At 36.5% G+C, this 21,656-nt stretch overlaps 2 protein-coding genes across 2 annotated transcripts in view; one reads left to right on the forward strand and one right to left on the reverse strand.

Moving 5' to 3' along the window:
* Positions 1–12,350, reverse strand: part of LOC107664625 (protein FRA10AC1-like) — a 14,248-nt gene extending 1,898 nt beyond the window's left edge. Inside the window, exons 1-14 of the mRNA XM_016455238.1 lie at positions 12,240–12,350; positions 10,628–10,710; positions 9,469–9,561; positions 9,333–9,378; positions 8,724–8,800; positions 8,460–8,543; positions 8,276–8,360; positions 7,766–7,811; positions 2,647–2,760; positions 2,503–2,545; positions 2,289–2,410; positions 1,932–1,976; positions 817–904; positions 559–657 (exon numbers count right to left, since the gene is read on the reverse strand). Coding sequence (XP_016310724.1) covers positions 615–657; positions 817–904; positions 1,932–1,976; positions 2,289–2,410; positions 2,503–2,545; positions 2,647–2,760; positions 7,766–7,811; positions 8,276–8,360; positions 8,460–8,543; positions 8,724–8,800; positions 9,333–9,378; positions 9,469–9,561; positions 10,628–10,710; positions 12,240–12,278 — 1,008 coding nt within the window. The 5' untranslated portion in view covers positions 12,279–12,350 and the 3' untranslated portion in view covers positions 559–614. The remainder of the gene's footprint in view (positions 1–558; positions 658–816; positions 905–1,931; positions 1,977–2,288; positions 2,411–2,502; positions 2,546–2,646; positions 2,761–7,765; positions 7,812–8,275; positions 8,361–8,459; positions 8,544–8,723; positions 8,801–9,332; positions 9,379–9,468; positions 9,562–10,627; positions 10,711–12,239) is intronic.
* Positions 12,351–14,253: 1,903 nt separating this feature from the next.
* Positions 14,254–21,236, forward strand: LOC107664615 (leucine-rich glioma-inactivated protein 1-like). Its single transcript, XM_016455229.1, has 8 exons — positions 14,254–14,444; positions 14,588–14,659; positions 16,233–16,304; positions 16,396–16,467; positions 16,724–16,795; positions 16,886–17,055; positions 19,805–19,969; positions 20,119–21,236. Exons 1-8 carry the CDS (start codon positions 14,254–14,256, stop codon positions 20,934–20,936), a joined length of 1,632 nt encoding a protein of 543 aa, XP_016310715.1. The 3' UTR covers positions 20,937–21,236.
* Positions 21,237–21,656: the final 420 nt, after the last annotated feature.

A 21,656-nucleotide genomic window follows, 5' to 3' on the forward strand; every position in this document is an offset into this window, starting at 1 on the left:
TTGTGTAGCAACACAAAAAAAAAAGAGCATGTTGTCTTTGTAGGAGTATATAGCGCTTAAGTGAGCAATTAACTCTTGAAATGCCTACTTCAAAGAAGACATTTCAGACAAATGTTGAAAATATATAACTTTATTATCTTCTTCAAAAAGGCACTTATTAACAGACTGATCAATGCCATCTTGTGAGAAATCAAGACAAAGCACAATTAAATATATATATATATATATATACAATAAATTTTTGTATAATTGTAATTTAATTTTTTATGTGTGTGTGTGTGTTTATACACATTCTGTTCAATGCAGCAACTGACATAATACTTTTATAAATGACTTGTACAGAAATATATATATACATATACATACATATATACACACATACACAAATTATGGTAATGTTTTATGAATAAGGCCAAATGTGTTTTACAAACACATGTATACAATTCTTCATATGCAAATTTTTATGCTTGAATGAGACCCAGTAGAAATTATTACAAAAAATGTAAATAATAATCAACAAATTGTAATCAAACTATTCTTCTCAAAAACAAAACTAACCGGTATAAAAAGAAAACAGTAGGCATGAGATTCTTTTGGATCTTCCTTTCCTCGACTCAGAGAAACATGTCTTCAAAATACTCATCAAACTCTTCCTCCCTGAAAAAGAATCAGACGCATCAGGTTTGTCAGTTAACTGTGATTTAGAAAGACATTTCCAGTGTTCAAGAGCTTACGAGACACATTTCCCACATTTGTGTACACATATACTCTGCATTGTAGTAAAATACATTATAATGACGCATAAACGGATCTCACCGTGACTTCTCCTCCACAGTGGGCGCTGGACCCCTCCAGAGGTCTGATTCTGAAGGACCCTCTTCCTCTTCTTCTTCACTCTCTGCATCTAGAAAATACACCACATTAGACTCACATATATCTAAGCACACTACTAGCAGGATGTAAGCCTGATAAAGGTATTGTAGTAAAAGAACTACTCCCGTGTGGGGTGTTACATGCCCACATGCAATATTTAAAGGAACACTCCACTATTTTTGAAAATAGGCTCATTTTCCAACTCCCTTAGAGTTAAACAGTTGAGTTTTACCGTTTTCGAATCCATTCAGCCTATCTCCGGGTCTGGCGATAGCACTTTTAGCTGTAGCTTAGCATAGATAATTGAATCTGATTAGACCGTTAGCATCTCGCTCAAAAACGACCAAAGAGTTTCTATATTTTTCCTATTTAAAACTTGACTCTTCTGTAGTTATATCGTGTACTAAGACCGATGGAAAATGAAAAGTTGTGATTTTCTAGGCCGACATGGCTAGGAACTATACTCTCATTCCGGCGTAATAATCAAGGAATGTTGCTGCCGTACCATGGGTGCAGCAGGCACAATGATATTATGCAGCGCCTGAAAATAGGCCACGGCAGCAAAGTTCCTTGATTATTACGCCTAGTTCCTAGCCATATCGGCCTAGAAAATTGAAACTTTTCATTTTCTGTCAGTCTTAGTACACGATGTAACTACAGAAGAGTCAAGTTTTAAACAGGAAAAATATAGAAACTCTTTGGTCATTTTTGAGCGAGATGCTAGCGGTCTAATCAGATTCAATGATCTATGCTAAGCTACAGCTAAAAATGCTACCGCCAGACCCGGAGATCGGCTGAATGGATTCGAAAACGGTAAAACTCAACTGTTTAACTCTAGGGGAGTTAGAAAATGAGCCTATTTTCAAAAATAGTGGAGTGTTCCTTTAAGGTCAGGGATTTAAATGACCTCATCCAACATCTGCTTCAACGTGAGCTTCTCTGAATACAGGAGTTTCCGGAGTTGTTTCAGTGGTCTGAACATACAGAGTACATTCTCTGCCTGAGGGTGCTAGATGACGGCCATTAGTCATTTTTGGTGAAAAAAGGGGTATGTATACCTTTATCTGAACCCTGGGACTCTTCCGAATTTGAATATGAGTATTCTGTACAGAAAAAAATGTGGTTTATTTAACAAGCATGTTTGGGCAACATAAACCATTAATTTAAACCAGGTTTTCATTCCCATTTAGTTCCCAAATGATTAGTATTTTACAAATGGGCTTAATCTTCTTTAGGACAACAACCTTTCTGTGTAAAAGTCATTGACATGCTCTCTGAAGTTCTTTAACTAGAGTACAAAACACCACCACAAAAACAAGTCAAAGTTTAGCATAGACATACAATTAAATGTTTTTCCAACAATTCCACGTCTTGGAAATGTTTGGGATCTTGATTTGCATTGAAAACGTGCTTGCCTTTGCGCCTTTTTTTGTGTTTGCGTTTGTCTTTGCGCTTCTGCTTTCTGGATTTCTTTGAGACTGACTTGTCCAGATTCTCTTTCGACTGCGGTCTCTTCTTTACCGTTACTTCCTTTCTCCTGGAACAGATAGCCCAGTTTAAGAGTCAAGGTCTCCAGGTCTAAGAATATCTGAACATGTAATTGTGTTTGTAATGGCTGAATGATCTTACCTGTGATGATAGTTTAGTTTGAAGGAACACTCTGGACACAGACCTTGAAAATATCATGACAATATATAAATATTTGAAAAGGCTGAAACAAATTCATTCGATTTTATCTGTCGGCCACGTGGTCAGTGCGGCTCTGGTACTTACGCAGCTTCACCAGGGCGTTCCTCTTCTCCCCCTGCTCCACATAGGCAAAATTCACCTCCCAGCTCTTCAGACCCTCCTTATTCTCACAGCGCTTGTTTCCACAATGGAACTGGCCTGTGTAATTCAAGATATCCACATGTGAAATACAGTGAACATACACGACAGATCTGATGACCAGGCCCAAAGAGAAGCAGCACCATTAACTCTGCAGAATTCAAACACTTATCATTTACAGAATACTGCATATCTGTATAACATTCAGGTCCCAATTAATATATATTAGGCCACATTTAGACCTAGTATTAACATCTCAAGGTGGTCTCCGGTGATCCTATTGCTAATGATCAAACGCGTCCAGTAATCTGAAATATGAAACTACATTTGGAGGTGTTCTGAAACACATTAATTTCATATTGATAGTGTACAATGTGTCTTGATGTGTCCCAAACAACTATTAAGGACCGCCTACTCACCTGTCAATCCAATTCCAATTAACCAATCAGATGATGGATCGTTTACTATTATGTCAAGTTTTGGCTCACTGAATCAGGGTTAATGGCTTCCACACCATTCTTATTTACCTATAATTACCCTCTGGTTTTAGGGGTAAGTTATGGTTAGGGTTATGTTTAGATAGGGATAGGATTATGTTTCCACAGCAATATTGTCAGGATCAACAAAATACACAAGAATATTTGGTAACACTTCAGATTAAGGAACACATAATCACTGTTAACTAAGTGTTTACCCTCAATAAACTCCTAATTATTTGTTTATTGATAGAAATTAAGGTAGCTGTTGTAGTAGTTATGTTTAGGTATTGGATAGGGTTAAAAGATCTAGAATATGGTCATGCAGAATAAGGCATTAAAGTACTAATAAACAGCCAATATGCTAGTAATATGCATTCCAATAAGCAACTAGTTACACAAGCTTCAGTCTGGATCCAGAACACCTGAGAAGAGATGATGCCAACCCCTCAGAGGACCTCAGATGATGCCAACCCTGAAACAACATACAGAACTACCACATTTTGCTATAAGTTTGATTGCATCATATAATAATTGCTGTTAATAGTGTTCATCGTCTGTTTTATTACGTCTTAAATTGATTTTTCCGTACTGCTGGTTCGTCTGGTCAGAGGAGAACTGGCCCCCCGACTGAGCCTGGTTTCTCCCAAGGTTTTTTCTCCATTCTGTCACCGATGGAGTTTTGGTTCCTTGCCGCTGTCGCCTCTGGCTTGCTTAGTTGGGGACACTTCATTTCCAGCGATACCGTTGACTTGATTGCAAAGATACTATTTAAACTGAGCTGGATGTTGACATCACTGAATTCAATGATGAACTGTCTTTAACTGAAAAATTAGTGTTTACTATTGTCATTTTGCATTATTGACACTATTTTCCTAATTAATGCTGTTCAGTTGCTTTGACACAATCTGTATTGTTAAAAGCGCTATATAAATAAAGGTGACTTGACTTGACTAGTTAATAGTGAATAGTGTAACCGAATATGCGGGTAGTTTGGGAATACAAAATATTCTCAACTTTATTCTGATGTTAGAAAATGAAGGATTTTGTTCTTAAGAATGTTTTGTGAATCCAGCCCCTACATTAAACTGATTCAGCCTGATGAAAATACATGTACAACATAAAGCCAGTGGGAAGCTAAATGGAGAACAGGCTGTAACTGCTGCACATGATATCGCTGCCGTTACTGACAAGAAATGGTTAAAGAGATAGACAAACAGCGAAAGCCACTCTCCTCGCATGGCCTTAGCCTGGCCAACATTTCACCTCATATATCAGCGGGCTGACATTAGCTCCAGCAGGCTTACAAGGGGATGCTCCAGATTGGAGCCGAGGGAAAAGTGCGTCATCAGGGAGTTTTTCTGCCAGGCTTCCCACACCTCTGACAGTGTGCTGTCTGGATCGGCTTTGGCCTGTACCTGATCGCCCTGAGCCCATGCACACTTCTGCTGAAAGTGAACTGCTAAAAGTATGGATGCATATTTCTGCTATGGAGAAAAAAAAACAAAAAAAACGAAATAAAGGTAATTGTAACTTTTTATCTTACGATTCAGACTTTTTTCCTCACAATTCTGGGTTTAGATCTCACAATTCTGACTTATTTTCTCACAATATTAAGGAAAAAAAATTGTGAGACAAACTCAATTGTGAAATATAAAGTCAGAATAGTGAGAAAAAAAACTCACAATTCAGAGAAAAGTCAGAGTTGTGAGTTAAAAAAAGTCACAAATACCTTTTTTACATTTTTATTTTGTGATGGAAAAAATGTAACGTAAACTCAGAATTCTGAAAAAAAAGTTCAAATTGCAAGATAAAATTGCCAATTTGCATTTGCAAAAAAGTTGCAATTGCCTTTTTTTAATACCATGGTGGAATAAAAACAACAACAAAAACAATAGAATCTCAACTGCGAGACATTAACTCAGAATTGGAAGATATAAACTCACAATTCTGAGAAAAAAGGTTTGGACTGAAAAAAAAATGCACATGCGGATAACGAGACACTCAATTACCCCGTCTCTCTGATGACGTACATGCCACTCCAACCTCTCCAATTACGCTCGCGTGAGCAGCACTGAAGCTGTTAAAGCCAGTGAAGCTTACAAACAGCATCAGGGTTAACCCTCATTAGGAGTCTCAGGGATGCCCTCATTATGCTAAACTGTGAAAAATGACCAGCAGATGGGAACTCCTCATGACAAACTCCTAAAGGGACCTGTTAAAATGTCCCTCAGCAGTAGAAACAGAAAGTGCTGGTAACAAAACATATATGATTTTCACATTTGCTTGAGAAACTGTGAGTGGTGTTTACTAATGCAAAACATGCCACTATGTGCAAGGATGAAATCTTCATCAAACTCTCCTCATTAAGCTGTAGACCTAATGGTGCTCCGGTTGCATTGCCAAGTTTAATGTTAAAGTATGTACAATAGTAATAGTGATACTTAAAGTTCAGTGGTTCTCAACCTTTTTGACTTCAAGGCCCCACATATTTCTAGTACTCCTGCTGACAAAGCTGCTTTTTTGTTTTTTGTTTTTTTTTTTTACTTAAAGAAACTAGGAGTTACAGTATATTAAAAAAAACAACTAAATAAAATAAATGTAAATAATAATAATAATTTAATTCTGTCATTCCAGAAGTTTCAGAAACTGAATTTCCCAGTAGTTTTGTGAAGACGTGATTTTTATGTTTGTTATTATTATATTTATTTTTTTATTCGCAAATACCATTTCCTCGTTTGATCAAATATTTTAGAAAATAGAAATTAAATTTCTAAAAATTAGAAAAATGTATAATTTCATTAATTTCAATGGAACAGATTTACAAATTACACATATATTTTATATATATTACACATATATTAGACATTTCCTCATATATTTAGGTTTTCCAATACTGTGGAAACCCTGATTCTTAAATAAAAGTTGCTACGGTAACAAATTAAAATAGAAAATACTTTAAGAAATAAATATTTGAGCTGTTTTACCTTATTTTAAAACATGTCTTTTTCAAATAATCTTCAAATAGAAAAATGCATGACATTGCAAAATGCATTTGCTCTGAAAAAAAAAAAATAAATAAATAAAAAAGTAAACAGGACACATACTAATGTATGGGATAATATAAATGACTAACAATTACACTAAAATTTTAAAATAAATGCTAATTAATTAAAACTATAATAGTATATAAATACAGTAATTCTAAAATAACACTGGTCCAGAATAGGAGTTTGTGTAAGTGTGTGTGTATGTGTGTGTGTCATGTTGCATCACGCCACCAGCTTGCGGTGGTTCATCTGCGGCTCAGGGTGTGAGAGATGCCTGACAGCAGATGGGCTGTGACTCATGATAAGTGTGACAGTGTACGATCATTTCATCAATCATTTAAAGGCCTCTTCATTGATTTGTTTGTGTAATTCCGCTGATTGTTACACATACTTCACCATTGTTTGCTTACCAAGATAGCTTAACTGTGAACCACGGCCCAGAGACAACAGCATTCAAAATCATTGATTTTCGTTATGACACAGACGAACTCACCACCTTACAACTGGGTCACTGTCATATTATAATCTATATGCCAAACAATAATAATCTGCAATTAATTAGTCTGTTAAGACTAAACAAACAAACTTCATACTTTCGTACATTTTGAAGAAAATTTGTTTAAATGAAATGAAAGTGTAATCAAATGTGCCTATTTCAATGGGAATACAAGTGCATTCAGCTGTGAACACTGGATTCTTAAAGCTGCAGTCCGTAAATATTTTGTGTTCAAAATTTTAAAAATGTATATAATAAGCAAGTACACCATGAATCCATTTTCCAAACCGTGTTTTTGGCTTGTCCTGAGACCTGAATCACTACGGTACACCTATAATAAGTGTTTATATTAGGACTATTTAGACTGGTTCGGGTGGGTACTCAATGTTCTTCCGCAAGACGCACACAGTTCTGTTTGTTAACCGCTAGAGCGCCAAAAGTTACGTACTGCAGCTTTAACTAACTGATCAGTTCACTTATATGTTGAATATTTATTATGCAAATGAACTTCTGTTTTTGCAATGCAAACTATATCTGGCTGAGATGGGCCGGTAGAGCTGTTCTTTCAGTCCCAGTCCATCCCTGGTTTGGTCAGATGACAGTGTTACTTTACACATGGTAAAACTTTATCACCACCTAGTGACTGAGGACGTTATTGTTTTGGTATTGCTCTGAATTTCATTATGCAATCAGAATACTTGATGTATGTGAACATATTACTGTTGTTGGCAACACTTCAGTTTTCACTATTAACTAGTTGCATATTAGCATGCATGTTACTAGCATATTGGCTGTTTATTGGTACGTATAAAGCACATATTAATGCCTTATTCTGCATGACCATATCTTAAATCCCTTAATCTGACACCATACCTAAACTGCACAACTACTATGCTAACTATTAATATGCAGCAAATTAGGTGTTTATTGAGAAAAAGTCACAGTTAATAGTTCGTCAATAGTGAGAATTGGTCCCTAAACTAAAGTGTGACCATATTATTTTTTATATACAAGTATAGAAGAATAGAATGGCCTTGAATTACCTTTTCCAGATATTACTTCATTTTCAACGCGCCACCTAAATCCAAACTAACAGAAAAGTTATAATTCAGTAAATCTGAAATGATAGAGCATTTAAGATACTAAAAAAATAACAAGTTGTGAAAAGAATTTAGCATAAGAAACATGTAATCCTATAGAGCCTGTATCATATTTGATGTGTGAATTTCTAAGGCTTCTAAATGATCAACATGATCAAAACTATACTATACTATATGTGACCCTGGAGCACAAAACCAGTCATAAGGGTCAATTTTTCAAAATGAATAAATAAGCTTTCCATTGTTGTATGTTTGTTATGATAGGACAATATTTGGCCGAAATACAACTATTTGACAGGGTCACATATAGGCAAAGCGTGATGTTTCAAATACAATACAAAACAAAACACATATTATGCAAAAGTTTTTGTCTAAAGGTTCAATAAACTGTTCCATTTCGAATCATATCATTTCATATGTCAGGCGTTACAAGGTTAAAAAGACAAGACAAACCTTATTTTCTTTGTATCTGCTGAGGTCAGCGATACAGTACTCCTTGAAGAGCTTATCGTAGTATTTCTTTGCGAGCTCTTTCTCCCTAAACATTTCAGAAGCTGTATCTTAAGGTGACTGTGCAGAGGTCAAGAACAATATTCAAGATTAAAATGAACCCCAAACAGAGAAAAGCAGACATTACCATGTCATATCCTCCTCATCCTCCTCTCTCCACAGGAAACGGTGGTTCTCTCTCACCACATCCAGATCTGTCTTATCTTTAGACCTGCAGATGGAAACACACAGTTCCAATCAGCATCTATCAAAGCAGCTAACCTGAAATGGAATTAAAGCTGAAGTGTGTAAATTCTGCACCAGTTACCTGAACACATCATGTGTTTAATTTGCACACAAATATAATGATTGATAGTATTTCTACAGAAGCCAGACAAAGTAAACTGCTCACATGGATCTCCTGAAGTCCTCAATCTTTCCGCCATAGTACAGAATGTAATCGCTGACAAACTTCTTATGACGCTCAAACTTACAAAATGCTGTTAAGGATGTTTTACCACTCAAACGAAATGATGAGGAAAAGATTATTAATACTACTGGGCAAACTTCACTAAAAATGCACTTTCAACACTCTATGTATTTTAAACTCAATACAAATTGTGACCCAGGACCACAAAACCAGTCATAAGGGTCAATCCATTGTTGTATGTTTGTTAGGATCGGACAATATTTGGCCGAGATACAACTATTTGAAAATCTGGAATCTGAGGGTGCAAAAAAATCAAAATATTGAGAAAATCGCCTTTAAAGTTGTCCAAATGAAGTTCTTAGCAATGCATATTACTAATCAAAAATTAAGTTTTAATATATTTACAGTAGGAAATTTACAAAATATCAGCGACTTAAGACTGGTTTTGTGCTCCAGGGTCACAAATAAATAGTCTCATTCAGTCTCTAGAGTTGGAAACATAGAATGCAAAATGAACTGTAAAGAAATAGAAAGCCATTTAAAAACTGCCACTGTCACAACATGTATTGAAAATAGCCATTGACAGGATACAGCGTTCATTGATATCAGGTGTTGCCGTCGGTTTCTGGCTTCCTCTCTGTCAGGAAAAAATCAACATTGATTTCAGTACACACACATACTGGACTTTATGGACTATTTTGCTATTTTTGATGGATGTGACCTGTACCTGTCCCATTCATGGGCAGCAACATTTTTATGGGCCACCTTGGTGTGTTTTCCTTTCTGGAATGGCTTCTGTAACAGCTCGTCTTTACCTTCCCTAAAACCAAACACACACAAGACGACCAGCACTTAAAGTGAAAGCACCAACAATTAGTGCTAATTGCATTCTTTCTAATGATATGCTGTTATTTTGCATTAAAATTCATTTTACAGATTTACCTTTTCATCATTAAATACCCCTTAAAACTTAAAGGAATAGTTCACCCAAATGAAAATTTGCTGGAAATGTACTCACCCTCAGGCCATGCAAGATATAAACAGATTTGTAGAAATTGAACATTACATCACTTACACCAAAGGATCCTCTGCAGTGAATGGGTGCCGTCAGAATGAGAGTCCAAACAGCTGATAAAAACATCACGATAATCCACAAGCAATCCACACCACTCCAGTCTATTTATTAACATCTTGTGAAACAAAAAGTTGCATGATTGTAATAAACAAATTCATCATTAAGGTGTTTTAACTGAAACTGTCTCTTCTGGCTAACATTTGAGTCCATAATCCATAATAGTGCTACCTCCTGTGAAAAAGTCCCGTTGTCCTCTCATATCAAAATCTAAAAACACATTTGTTTAGAACTGTTTTGGACTGTTTTCGCTTGCAAACGGTGTTTGATCTGTGCATATTTCTCTCCTGATTCAGACAAGAGGACTTTTTTCCACTGGATAAAGCAATATTATGGATAGAGGACTGTATGAAGTTAAAAATGTCTTAATGATGGATTTGTTACTTAAAAACATGCAGCTTTTCACTTCACAAGACAACTGATGGACTGGAGTGGTGTGGATTATTGTAATGTTTTTATCAGCTGTTTGGACTCTCATTCTGACGGCACCCATTCACTGCAGAGGATCCATTGGTGAGCAAGTGATGGAATGCTACATTTCTCCAAATCTGATGAAGAAACAAACTCATCTACATCTTGGATGGCCTGAGGGTGAGTAAATGTTCAGCATTCAGCGAATTCATTTTTAACTATTCCTTTAATGTAGCATACTACATGGACTACATATTTGAAAATATGGTATTACCATGGTCCCCAAAAATATGACACCAAAAACTATGGTATGTTTTGTTAAAGATATAAAACAAACTCTCACCTATTCTCACCATATTTGGACTGCCCTCCACCACCACCATCATCATCACTGAAATCTGAGTCATACCCTCCACCTCCATGGACCTAAAACAGAACACAACGCAGCATTATCTTATTTCACATTTCTTTAAAGCCTTCCTGTTCTAGCTTATATTGTTCTAAATGATGTCTGAAACTTTGTATTGTGAGCACTTCTTGCGTATGTAAAATGATCATACTACAATAACAGGACACTGATAACACAAAATGCATAGAATCACCACCAATATTTTGGTATTACAGCACAAATGTCAACACAGTGATTTCGTGGCAGGTGATATACTCAACAAGTACTGGAGGAAAAGTGAATGGAAGGTGAGCAGCCGACCACAGCTAAGAGAGAAAGTACTTTGTCAACTTTATGGGTGATATGTGTGGGAAGTCGTGGCCTAATGGTTAGAGAGTCAGACTCGTAACCCAAAGGTTGCGGTTTGAGATTGCAGGGATTGTAGGTGGGGGGAGTGAATGTACAGCGCTCTCTCCCACCTTCAATATCCACGGGCGCCGCAGCAAAAATGGCTGCCCACTGCTCCGGGTGTGTGTTCACGGTGTCTGTGTGTTCACTGCTGTGTGTGTGCACTAATTCCGAGTATGGGTCACCATACTTGGCCACATGTCACGTCACTTTCACTTTAAATATACTGAGTCAGATGCCATGATGCCGCTTCAGCACAGCAGAGGAAATACAACACTCAGCATCACATCACGTGAAGGTCAGTTCTCACACTGACTACTGAGTTTCTGACTTTAGGACAACAACTAGACCCATGAAATAAACATGCCATCTAATAACTGAAAAAGCGTTACCTGGTTAAATCACACACACAAATATATATAAAAACATGATATTAATTATTATAGATAATTACACCGTATAATGCATTAACTCATCATTCACTGTATCATATTTGATGTGAATTTCTAAGGCTTCTAAATGATCAAAATTATGAAAATTTTGCTGAAAAACCTGTTGTTCCTCAATCTACTACATGCCTTCTGTTGTTTGACTGACAGTTCATACTTTTTAGCAAGAAAAAGGCCTTTTAGAATCATTGTATATGTCTTGCCCCCACAATAAAATCTACAGAGTTTGATCATAAAACAAAGCATAAAATATTATCTTATTAAAACATATTACTGGGGAAAATAGAGTGACAACTGATATTTATATGGATTTTATTCAAGTTGCCTGCTATACTGTTATAAAGAGCTCATTGATTTACATTACAAGCTATCAGAATTGCATCTTACTTTTATATAAACATAAGCAAATGCATTTTTCCTCAGGTTGAGCACCATATTCTCACTATATCATACTATATGAGCCATAAAATTCGGATTCATTAAATATCATGCAACACATATGTCAGGCTTTACAGTGTTAATTGACACGAGCACAAGCAAATCTGTTCTGGGATTAATACCGTGAAAAATAACGCGCCATGGATGATCAATGTGCGATATGAGACAAAAAATAATGTATACTTTCAAGTCATGCGTGGCAAGCGGTCGCAGCATCACAACGCAAACAGTTAAATCAAATCTCCCGTGCATGACTTGTGATTCATAACTACCTTCACAAGGTCTAGAGCAGTTTTATCCACGCCGCTCATCTGTGTTTGTATGCAGCTGAATCTAAAAGACGGGCGCGAAGTGATGACGTATACACCACGTGACCAAAACGAAGGCAGTCCCGTCCATAGACATAATAAATAATAGTATTTATATGTCTATGGTCCCGTCCTCCAGTCTGTGTGATGTCTGGTTCTTCTTCTTCTTCTTCTAATAACGTTTTATGGCGGATGGCAAACCAACTTCTGGTGCATTTACCGCCACCAACTGGACTGGAGTGTGGAGCACTAATAAATACATATTTATATTTACCTATATTTTATATATAAAAATTATTATTTTTTTTTTTTAAACCAAAACACACACATTCCTAAATTCTCCTGATTAATCCTATTCCTTTAATGTATTTAACAATGTGATGTCTGGTTACGTTGTGCTGCGTCTATTAAGGCTATTCTGTTGTCTCAGTTTGTGTGAATGTCATGTTACGGTGCATTCGGAAGAACTGTTATTTACATGCTTTAAAAATAAAACAAGAGGTCTTAATGTGAATGTGTTACAGATAAACTATAAAAGTGGGCAAATAGACAGGACTTGCGTGTGATTTTAGTTGCATGTGTTCTTTGTTTCAAACGGACTTTATTGTTCGCATCATAATTCAGACTTGTTTTCATCGGAAATGGGTAAAGATTCAGTGACAGGAAATGATAGGGGGTACGGGGGCGAAGAGCCATTTTCTCAAAAATAGAACAACTGGTCTTTTAATCGGGAAAAAAAATGCTAAAAATGAAAGCACTGAAAGAGTTGCGGTGATCAGGACAGGCACTTTACGGTTCTCAAATGTCCATGTGAAAAATACATGCAATGCAACAAAGAAACAAGCCTTATGGGCTTCCAACAATTACCGGAAAGGAAAATCATTACGTAAAGCTATTTAATAATAATATAATAATTTGGTGAATAATTTAAATTATACTGTATAGGCCTGTGTGATCTATTGATCTTAAATAATCACTGTATTGAACTAAAAGTCTAAAAGTGAAGTGTTAACTCTATAATATTACATTTATATTATATAGCCTAGCTATAATAATAATACATTTAATGAATAATAATAGAGAATATAGTTTCCGTTTGTAATGCATGATTTATATTTTATTTATTTATTTATTTAGTCATTTAGCAGACGCTTTTATCCAAAGCGACTTACAAATGAGGACAATAAAAGCAGTCAAAACTAACAAAAGAGCAACAATATATAAGTGCAAATGACAAGTCTCGGTTAGCCTAACACAGTACACGTAGCAAGGTGTGTGTATACATATATATATATATACATACATATATAATACACATACATATACATACACACATATATATATATATATATATATATATATATATAGCCTATTTACAAATGCTATTTAGCCTACATTATAAATATAACGCAATTGAATTATGGTAATCATTTTATTTAAAGTAATGCTATAAAAGAATAACAATAAAACATATAACAGCATAGTATTTCTTTCCTATCTCTTTCTGATTGCTTGAGGGGCGCAGGTGCATCACTCCAGAGCCTCATGAATATTCTCACTATCACTTATTCATGGCTATGGTTAATGCGCATTCACAGTAATAACACCATTGGATGGCAGCTGGTACATCATGATGCAAAAGAGGGATTCTCCCAGGATCTGAAGAAATTGTTTGATGCTTTACCCCGCGTCGCCAAGGAAAACATTAGATTTTTTTTTTTTCACTTTCATTTTCACAGCGTCACAATTTAAAAAGAAATCGGGTTTATTAATAAAATCTACATGCAACTAAGGCAATTTGAGCCCGCTGGATATTTTCGTTATAGCAGAACGAATCGTTTGGATGAGCGCCTGGCACACTGAGACATAGACATTCATCACACGGACACAACTGAAGAGAGGCGAGCAGCAGACCAGCACTCATCACCGGCGAACACACCACAGCCGCCCGCGGCACTCAGCAACACACCGGGACAGAATGGGATATGCACACAGGAGCACAAGAGGATACACTTTTCTGCTCTGGGTTGCCACACTACTGCTGTTAGCGGAGAGCAGAAGAGGCAAACAGCCCAGATGCCCCTCTGGATGCACGTGCACCAAAGATAACGCCTTGTGTGAAAATGTGAGATCTGTGCCACACAGCTTCCCTCCCGATGTCGTCTCACTGTAAGTGTCCTGCTACACTTTACATCATATTCCAGGACAGTACGGATTAATATAACAACTCGAATGTATACATCTCTGAATATGCATGTGTTGTATGCGTGCACTGTTTACATCTAAAATTGCACTGATTCTTTTCCTAACAGATCATTTGTGAAGTCTGGGTTCACTGAGATTGCAGGGGGAAGCTTTCTCCACACGCCATCCCTTCAGCTTCTGTGAGTTTCTGTCAGTGTTATGTGTGCTTTTTTCTTTATTGGAATGGGGTGATCACCATGTTAAGTGGTCCAATGTTTGTTCTAAGCAATTACAGCCCGTCCCCCTTTAAAACAGCCATTCTTCAGCGTGTCTAATTTCTCAAAGCCTTTAAATTGGTGTGAATATTATGCAATGCAGCAGCTCTGTGAGGGACATGGCCCTGTCCCCTTAATAAACAAATAAGAAAATCTCTGCAGTTTTATAATGTCACACCGACTTGCTCCCAGTTTATAAAACACAAAACCTTAGAAATCTGCAACGGAAAAGCTTGAAGGCAGTAAGTTAGTAATGCGTTCCTATGCAAATGTAAACTCACACAATAGCAAATGCAAATCTGACTGGCAGTATTATGCTAAATATGACCAGTCTTTTATCTTTTCACCCGGTGTTTGGTCTGATTGTGCAATAACTTGTCATCGGCACACATGGAAAGAATTTATAAGAAGATTATGTGAAAATACCAGTCTGGCTGAGTATATGCTAGGCTAGAAATAACTATGTGTGACAGGGGTCTTTCAGCAATATAATTAAAAACAGAAAGGTATGCGGGGAGAACTAGAATGGTGATGTTATTTTGTGCTCATCAGGATGAAACTGATTGCCGTATACTGATGTCTGGGGTTGATTTAACTTCTGATGGGAAAAATATTTGTGGTCACAAATGTGGTTGTAGTTTTTTGTGTTAACAAATGAAACATTCCTTAAAGGAATAGTTTACCCAACAATGAAAGTTTGCTGAACAATTACTCACCCTCCTCGTGCCATCCAAGATGTAGATGAGTTTGTTTCTTAATCTGAACAGAATGGGAGAAATGTAGCATTACATCACTTGCTCACCAGTGGATCCTCTGCAGTGAATGGGTGCCGTCAGAATGAGAGTCCAAACAGCTGATAAAAACATCACAACAATCCACAAGTAGTCCACACCACTCCAGTCCATCAGTTAATGTCTTGTGAAGTGAAAAGCTGCATGTTTGTAAGAAACAAATCCATCATTGAGATGTTTTAACTTTAAACCATAATCCATAATAACGCTTCCTCCAGTGAAAAAGTCCATCCCCTGTTATCCTCTCACATCAAAATCCACTGTCATATTTGTTTAGAACTGTTCTTTGTTTAGACTGTTTTCACTTGTAAACATTGCTTGATCTGTTTATATTTCTCTCCTGACTCGGCCAAGATTACTTCTTCACAATATGCACAGAGGACTCGTATGCAATTCAAATTTGTTTCTTACAAACACGCAACTGATGGACTGGAGTGGTGTGGATTATTGTGATGATTTTATCAGCTGTTTGGACTCTCATTCTGACGGCACCCATTCACTGCAGAGGATCCATTGGTGAGCAAGTGATGCAGTGCTGCATTTCTCCAAATCTGTTCCAATGAAGAAACTCATCTCCATCTTGGATGACCTGAGGGTGAGTACATTTTCATCACATTTTCATTTTTGGGTGAACTATTCCTTTAAAACCTAGAGTCACAAACTCTGAAACCATTGGAACTATGTTTTCCCCCCCCATGACTTCTTAGATTGTTTACAGCCAATTCTTTCGACTCCATCGACGAAGATGCTTTCCAAGGCCTGCCACATCTGGAATATCTGTGAGTTTGATTTTCTATGTTTGAAACCGTCATCATTCAGTCTTTTTAGATGACCACTCAGTTTCAATATAAATGCAACACTCTGTTTTAGATTTATCGAAAACAACAAAATTGAGTCGCTTTCGCCCCATGCCTTTAGAGGTTTGAAATCTCTCATTCACCTGTGAGTATATCGTTTTTGAACTATAAAATACAAATATATTATTATAATATTTGATTTAATTATTATTATTGTATATATATTAATATGTAATTTTTTGATGATGTTATTAGATACTAATTCTAATCTAAATTCTAAAAAAATATATAAATTCTGTACAAATATTGTTCTTTCTTAGTTTGTTAACTAATGTAGTTAACTAATGTTAACAATAAAAAACCTTATTGTTAAGTGTTACCTAATTATTTTTGTTTGTTAGGAGTCTTGCCTACAATAATCTTGAGACGTTGCCCAAAGATATTTTCAAAGGAATGGATGCCTTAACAAAAGTGTATGTATTTTGCTGCTCATGTCTAACTTTCTTGTTATATAATATACAAGAAACGGTGATTTAAATATAATCTGTAAATGCACTGAGCAGGGATCTCAGAGGAAACATGTTCAGTTGTGACTGTAAGTTGAAGTGGCTTGTGGAATGGATGTACAGCACTAATGCAACGGTGGATCAGTTATACTGCAGTGGGCCTCCACCCTATCAAGGGAAGAAGATAAATGACCTAGTGCCTCAGTCCTTTGACTGCATTACAGCAGGTAAATGTGCACTAGTCTGTCCTGAGTATAACAGATTCTGGCTATGAAATAAGCTGATCCTACATATCTGCTGAAATGCTTAGAAATGCATTGCGTACAGGGACGTGCACAGACATTTTGAGGGGCATGGGGCTCAAGTGGAAAAAAGGGTACCTCTAATTATTTTTCGTTATTTTTCGGGTGTGCGATATTGACAAAAAATATATCTCGATATTTTCTGGGATTTTATCGATAACGATAATTAGACAACATTTTTCTGAGTGTGTTATTGTGCTGATATCTGATAAGGATAAGGTTGATAAGGACTACCGTGGACAGCTGACTGCTAAAATTTTTGATATTCTTCATATTCTGTGTGGTGATCAGTTCACAGCAGTGATAGAAATTAATCTTTTCCAATAAGTTTAAATTGATGTATACCTTTTATGGGCATTTTTACCAATACTGATTTTATAAGTCATTCGGGCTGTTAGCAAGCATATGAAATCAGTATTGACAAAATTCAGCTTTGCAATGCAGAGGAAACACAGAAGCTGCATTAGAAGTGCCATTTAGATGCATTTACACTGTTTAATGCAGGACATGAATGTTTTAATCTGCATTTACAAATGCATTAATACTGTTTTGATATTTTAAACAAAATGTTGATTACTGATATTTTATTATTTTTTTAAATGAAGAGATATTTTAAATGTGAAATTAAAACCGCCAGTAGGTGGCAGCAAGTCACTGTTATTAAGTGAGCCATTGCGATTGAACTGAATCATTTAAACGGTTGATTCATTCAGGAACAAAACAGCGTCATGTTGCTCAGAGATGCAAATTAAAATTATATTTGTTGGCGAAAAAGAGCAAAGACAGTCAATATTGTGTCTAAAACGTAAGTGTCTTAATATTAAATTCTTGTTTATTGAACTGCTGTATAAAATCAATATCTTTGTAATATATATTGCAATATATTTGTAATCATGCTGCTTTTTGGTGGAAAAAACGTCAGTCTTCGTGTGATACTGATTAACTATATGAAATGATATAAATATATAAATTTCTGCCCCCCATATCTTGAATTTTGTGATCATTCTAAATGCATTTTAATAAACTGAATCATGCAGTGAAAGAACGTGCACTGGTCTAACCTATAGACTTCCTATTGCCTTAGCTAAACTTTAGCTAACTTACATGGCAGCTCTCTCATGAGTCATGGATGTTAGCAAGACTTGTCTTTTGGATAATTAGCTGTAAATTCGAGGCACTGGTAGCTCTTTTGTTCATCACCACTCACCTCCACAGCAAGACAAATGCAACTGGAAAGGGAGGGAGGGCTTCACTTCTGCTGCTCTCTGTCTGTCTGTGATGCGCATGTGCCGATCAATGTGTGCTACACTGCTGTGCTGCGCGGAGACGCAGAGGGGAGAAAGGCATCGGAACTCAACAGAGTCTCAACATTTCCCGACCCGACCTGATATTTAGATTTTTTTATTTGTTTGACGGGGAAAGCTGTGCGCAAACAGAAACACACACGCACACGTATATATACATATATTCATTTATTTGAAAAAGGGCAGGTGCTCAAGCCCCCTTTGTTGTCTATGTGTGCACGTGCCTGATTGCATATAAATAAAAGGCATTACCTTTAAAATTAGTTTACATCACACGACATTCATCATTATTTATGTTCAATTTCCCCAAAAGAGAATGATTGTAAATTTTACATGTGTAAAGTAAATCTCAAATAGTAGCAGGCTGATGTTTTTAATGGCCAATTTGGTAATAATGATAAATATAGAGAGCAGGGTTATTATTAAACTATAACTAAAATTAAACATTTTATTAACTAAAACAAAAATAAAATGTTTTTGTTACTTGAAATAAAATAAACATTCACTAAAATAAAATAAAACATAAAAAAACATATTTTCTTTTTATTTCAGCTAGTTGCCAAAGCAATATTTCTAATTTTTTAAGTATTAAAATATCTATAATTATATCTATAATAAATCAAATTCATTAAAACTATATAGATATATTTAAAATTACTATTAAACTAAATTACTAAAACTTTAACTAAAATTAAAGTAAAAACATCAAATATTAAAATCAAATCTAATTCAAAATATTAACAAAAACTATATTAGTATATCAATGATACTAAAATAACACTGCCAGAGAGCACAATGGCTGATGTATGTAATATAATTTTATGATAAAAAAATAAAATGTATGCTAAATGGCCAAATTTACATCGCAAACATTTATTGCACACACACACACGCACACACACAACATGCCATTTGACACAGTTATAGGCCGATAATCCCAAAATGATTAAATATAAATGATAAATTGGCCTGGCTAATATATCGTAATAATAGCCTCAAAGCTAACAAACATGTCAAGTCAAGCCAAGCCAAGCCAAGCCAAGTCAAGTCAATTGTATTTGTATAGCACTTTACAATACAAATTGTTTCAAAGCCGCTTTACAAACAAACTTGATGTTGTAAATATTTCTAATATCTTAATTCCTAACTGTTTACATTTAGCAGTTTAGAACTGGGCAACAGAATGGTTTACTTTGTGTGGCAACAATATAAACAATCAAACTGTTGAGATTGCTTTTTGTGAGTGCACTGTTTGTATGTGGATAGCACTGATATTTATAGTAATGGCAAGTTGGTGTTATTAATATATCTGATCTGCATGATAATGATCTGCAAGAAAGGCTCTAAAAACAAATCTTTGTTTGTTGCAGAGTTTGCTTTAAAGAAAACCCTTGCATTTGAGTCCATATCTGTGGAGGCCTTAACGTTTGGGGATGATCAGTATGTCGTATATGCCCAGCCTTTCTCTGGAAAATGCAGCTTTATGGAATGGGACCACGTCAACATGGAGTTCAGAGCTTATGACACCATAGAAAGTGAGCATCACCCATCACACCTCCTACCCAGAGTGCAATACTGCTCTGGTCCGAATCCCCCAATTGCAGAGCCACAAAAACTGGTTAAAAAGGTCCATTTTAATGCAGAGATTGATTGATTAATTACATTTCTGTGAATGTCATTACAGGCACTTCCACGGTTGTGTGCAAGCCAATGGTCATCGATAATCACCTTTTCATCGTAGTCGCCCAACTTTTCGGCGGCTCTCACATATACAAAAGGGACAGCTCTGCCAATAAATTCATCAAAATCCAGGACATCGACATCCTGAAAATCAGAAAACCCAACGACATCGAGACTTTCCGTGTGGACGGCGAGTTCTTCTTCGTGATAGCGGACAGCTCGAAGGCCGGCTCCACCACGGTGTACAAGTGGAACGGCAATGGCTTCTACTCTCACCAGTCTCTCCATCCCTGGTACCGTGACACGGACGTGGAGTATCTTGATATCGCAGGCAAGCCTCACCTTATTTTGTCTAGCAGCTCGCAGCGGCCCGTTATCTACCAGTGGAGCAAGAGCCAGAAGCAGTTCGACAGACGGACGGACATTCCAGAGATGGAGGACGTCTACGCCGTCAAACACTTCAAGGTGAAGGGGGAGCTGTTTGTCTGTCTGACGCGCTTCATTGGTGACTCCAAGGTGATGAAGTGGGACGGCTCTATGTTCACAGAGATACAGACAATGCCCTCGCGGGGATCCATGGTCTTCCAGCCTGTCTCCATCGGCAACTGGCAGTACGCCATCCTAGGCAGCGACTACTCACTAACCCAGGTCTATCAGTGGGACACCAAGAAGGGCCAGTTCGTGCACTTCCAGGAGCTCAACGTCCAGGCGCCAAGAGCATTCTCACTGATGTCCATTGACAACCGAGAGTTCCTGCTGGCGTCCAGCTTTAAAGGGAAGACGCAGATTTACGAGCACTTGATGATCGACCTAAGCAGTTAAAGAGTGCCGATTGAAAGCACAGAGAACCAGACCCTGACACAGATGAGCCTATTGTTAAACTACATGCATGATCTAGCCTAGCGCTAAAAATAATAATTCCGGATGAATGCCTCTCTAGAAACGTCCTTTGTGTCTTTCTCTGTTGTCACCATCTGTTCTGCACTTTTAATTTTTCCTGTTTTTTTTGTCCCTTTTAACAAAAGCTATTGTTAACATATTCTCATTCTTTGCCATGTAGTCACTAAAGAGGTATAATAAGGAAACAAAAAAGGTCAAATCTGTTAACTGTTGACTTAATCAGCCAAATAAACTGTTTACATTTTTACAGTGATGTAAAAAGCCATTTTTAACTTTTTTAAACAAAGTCGTCCTGTTTAACCACATTTGGTGTGATAGACTTGAAGCTTGTTATATGACTCAACAATTTCTTCCAATAATCAGAATGCAATAAACTTAGATTTAGCTCAATTATTGAGGTAATGTAGGAAGGAAGTTTAGTTGTTTACTGGTACTTGTTTTGTTTTTTTTGCTAGAACCAATAAAACCTTTAAAAAATACGAGCCTGCTTTGTCGTGATGCACGAGTTGCGTTGAAGTGTGAATCTCATGCATGAAACCTGTCAAAAACATGTTTACGTTCAAAGAAAGAAACAACAACGTTCCTAAACGCTTTGTTTTCATTAAGCTAAATATTATTTGGCGACTCAAGACAATACGTGAC

This window comes from Sinocyclocheilus anshuiensis, unplaced genomic scaffold, assembly GCF_001515605.1.
Source record: "Sinocyclocheilus anshuiensis isolate Anshui unplaced genomic scaffold, SAMN03320099.WGS_v1.1 scaffold287, whole genome shotgun sequence".
Taxonomy (NCBI): Eukaryota; Metazoa; Chordata; class Actinopteri; order Cypriniformes; family Cyprinidae; genus Sinocyclocheilus; species Sinocyclocheilus anshuiensis.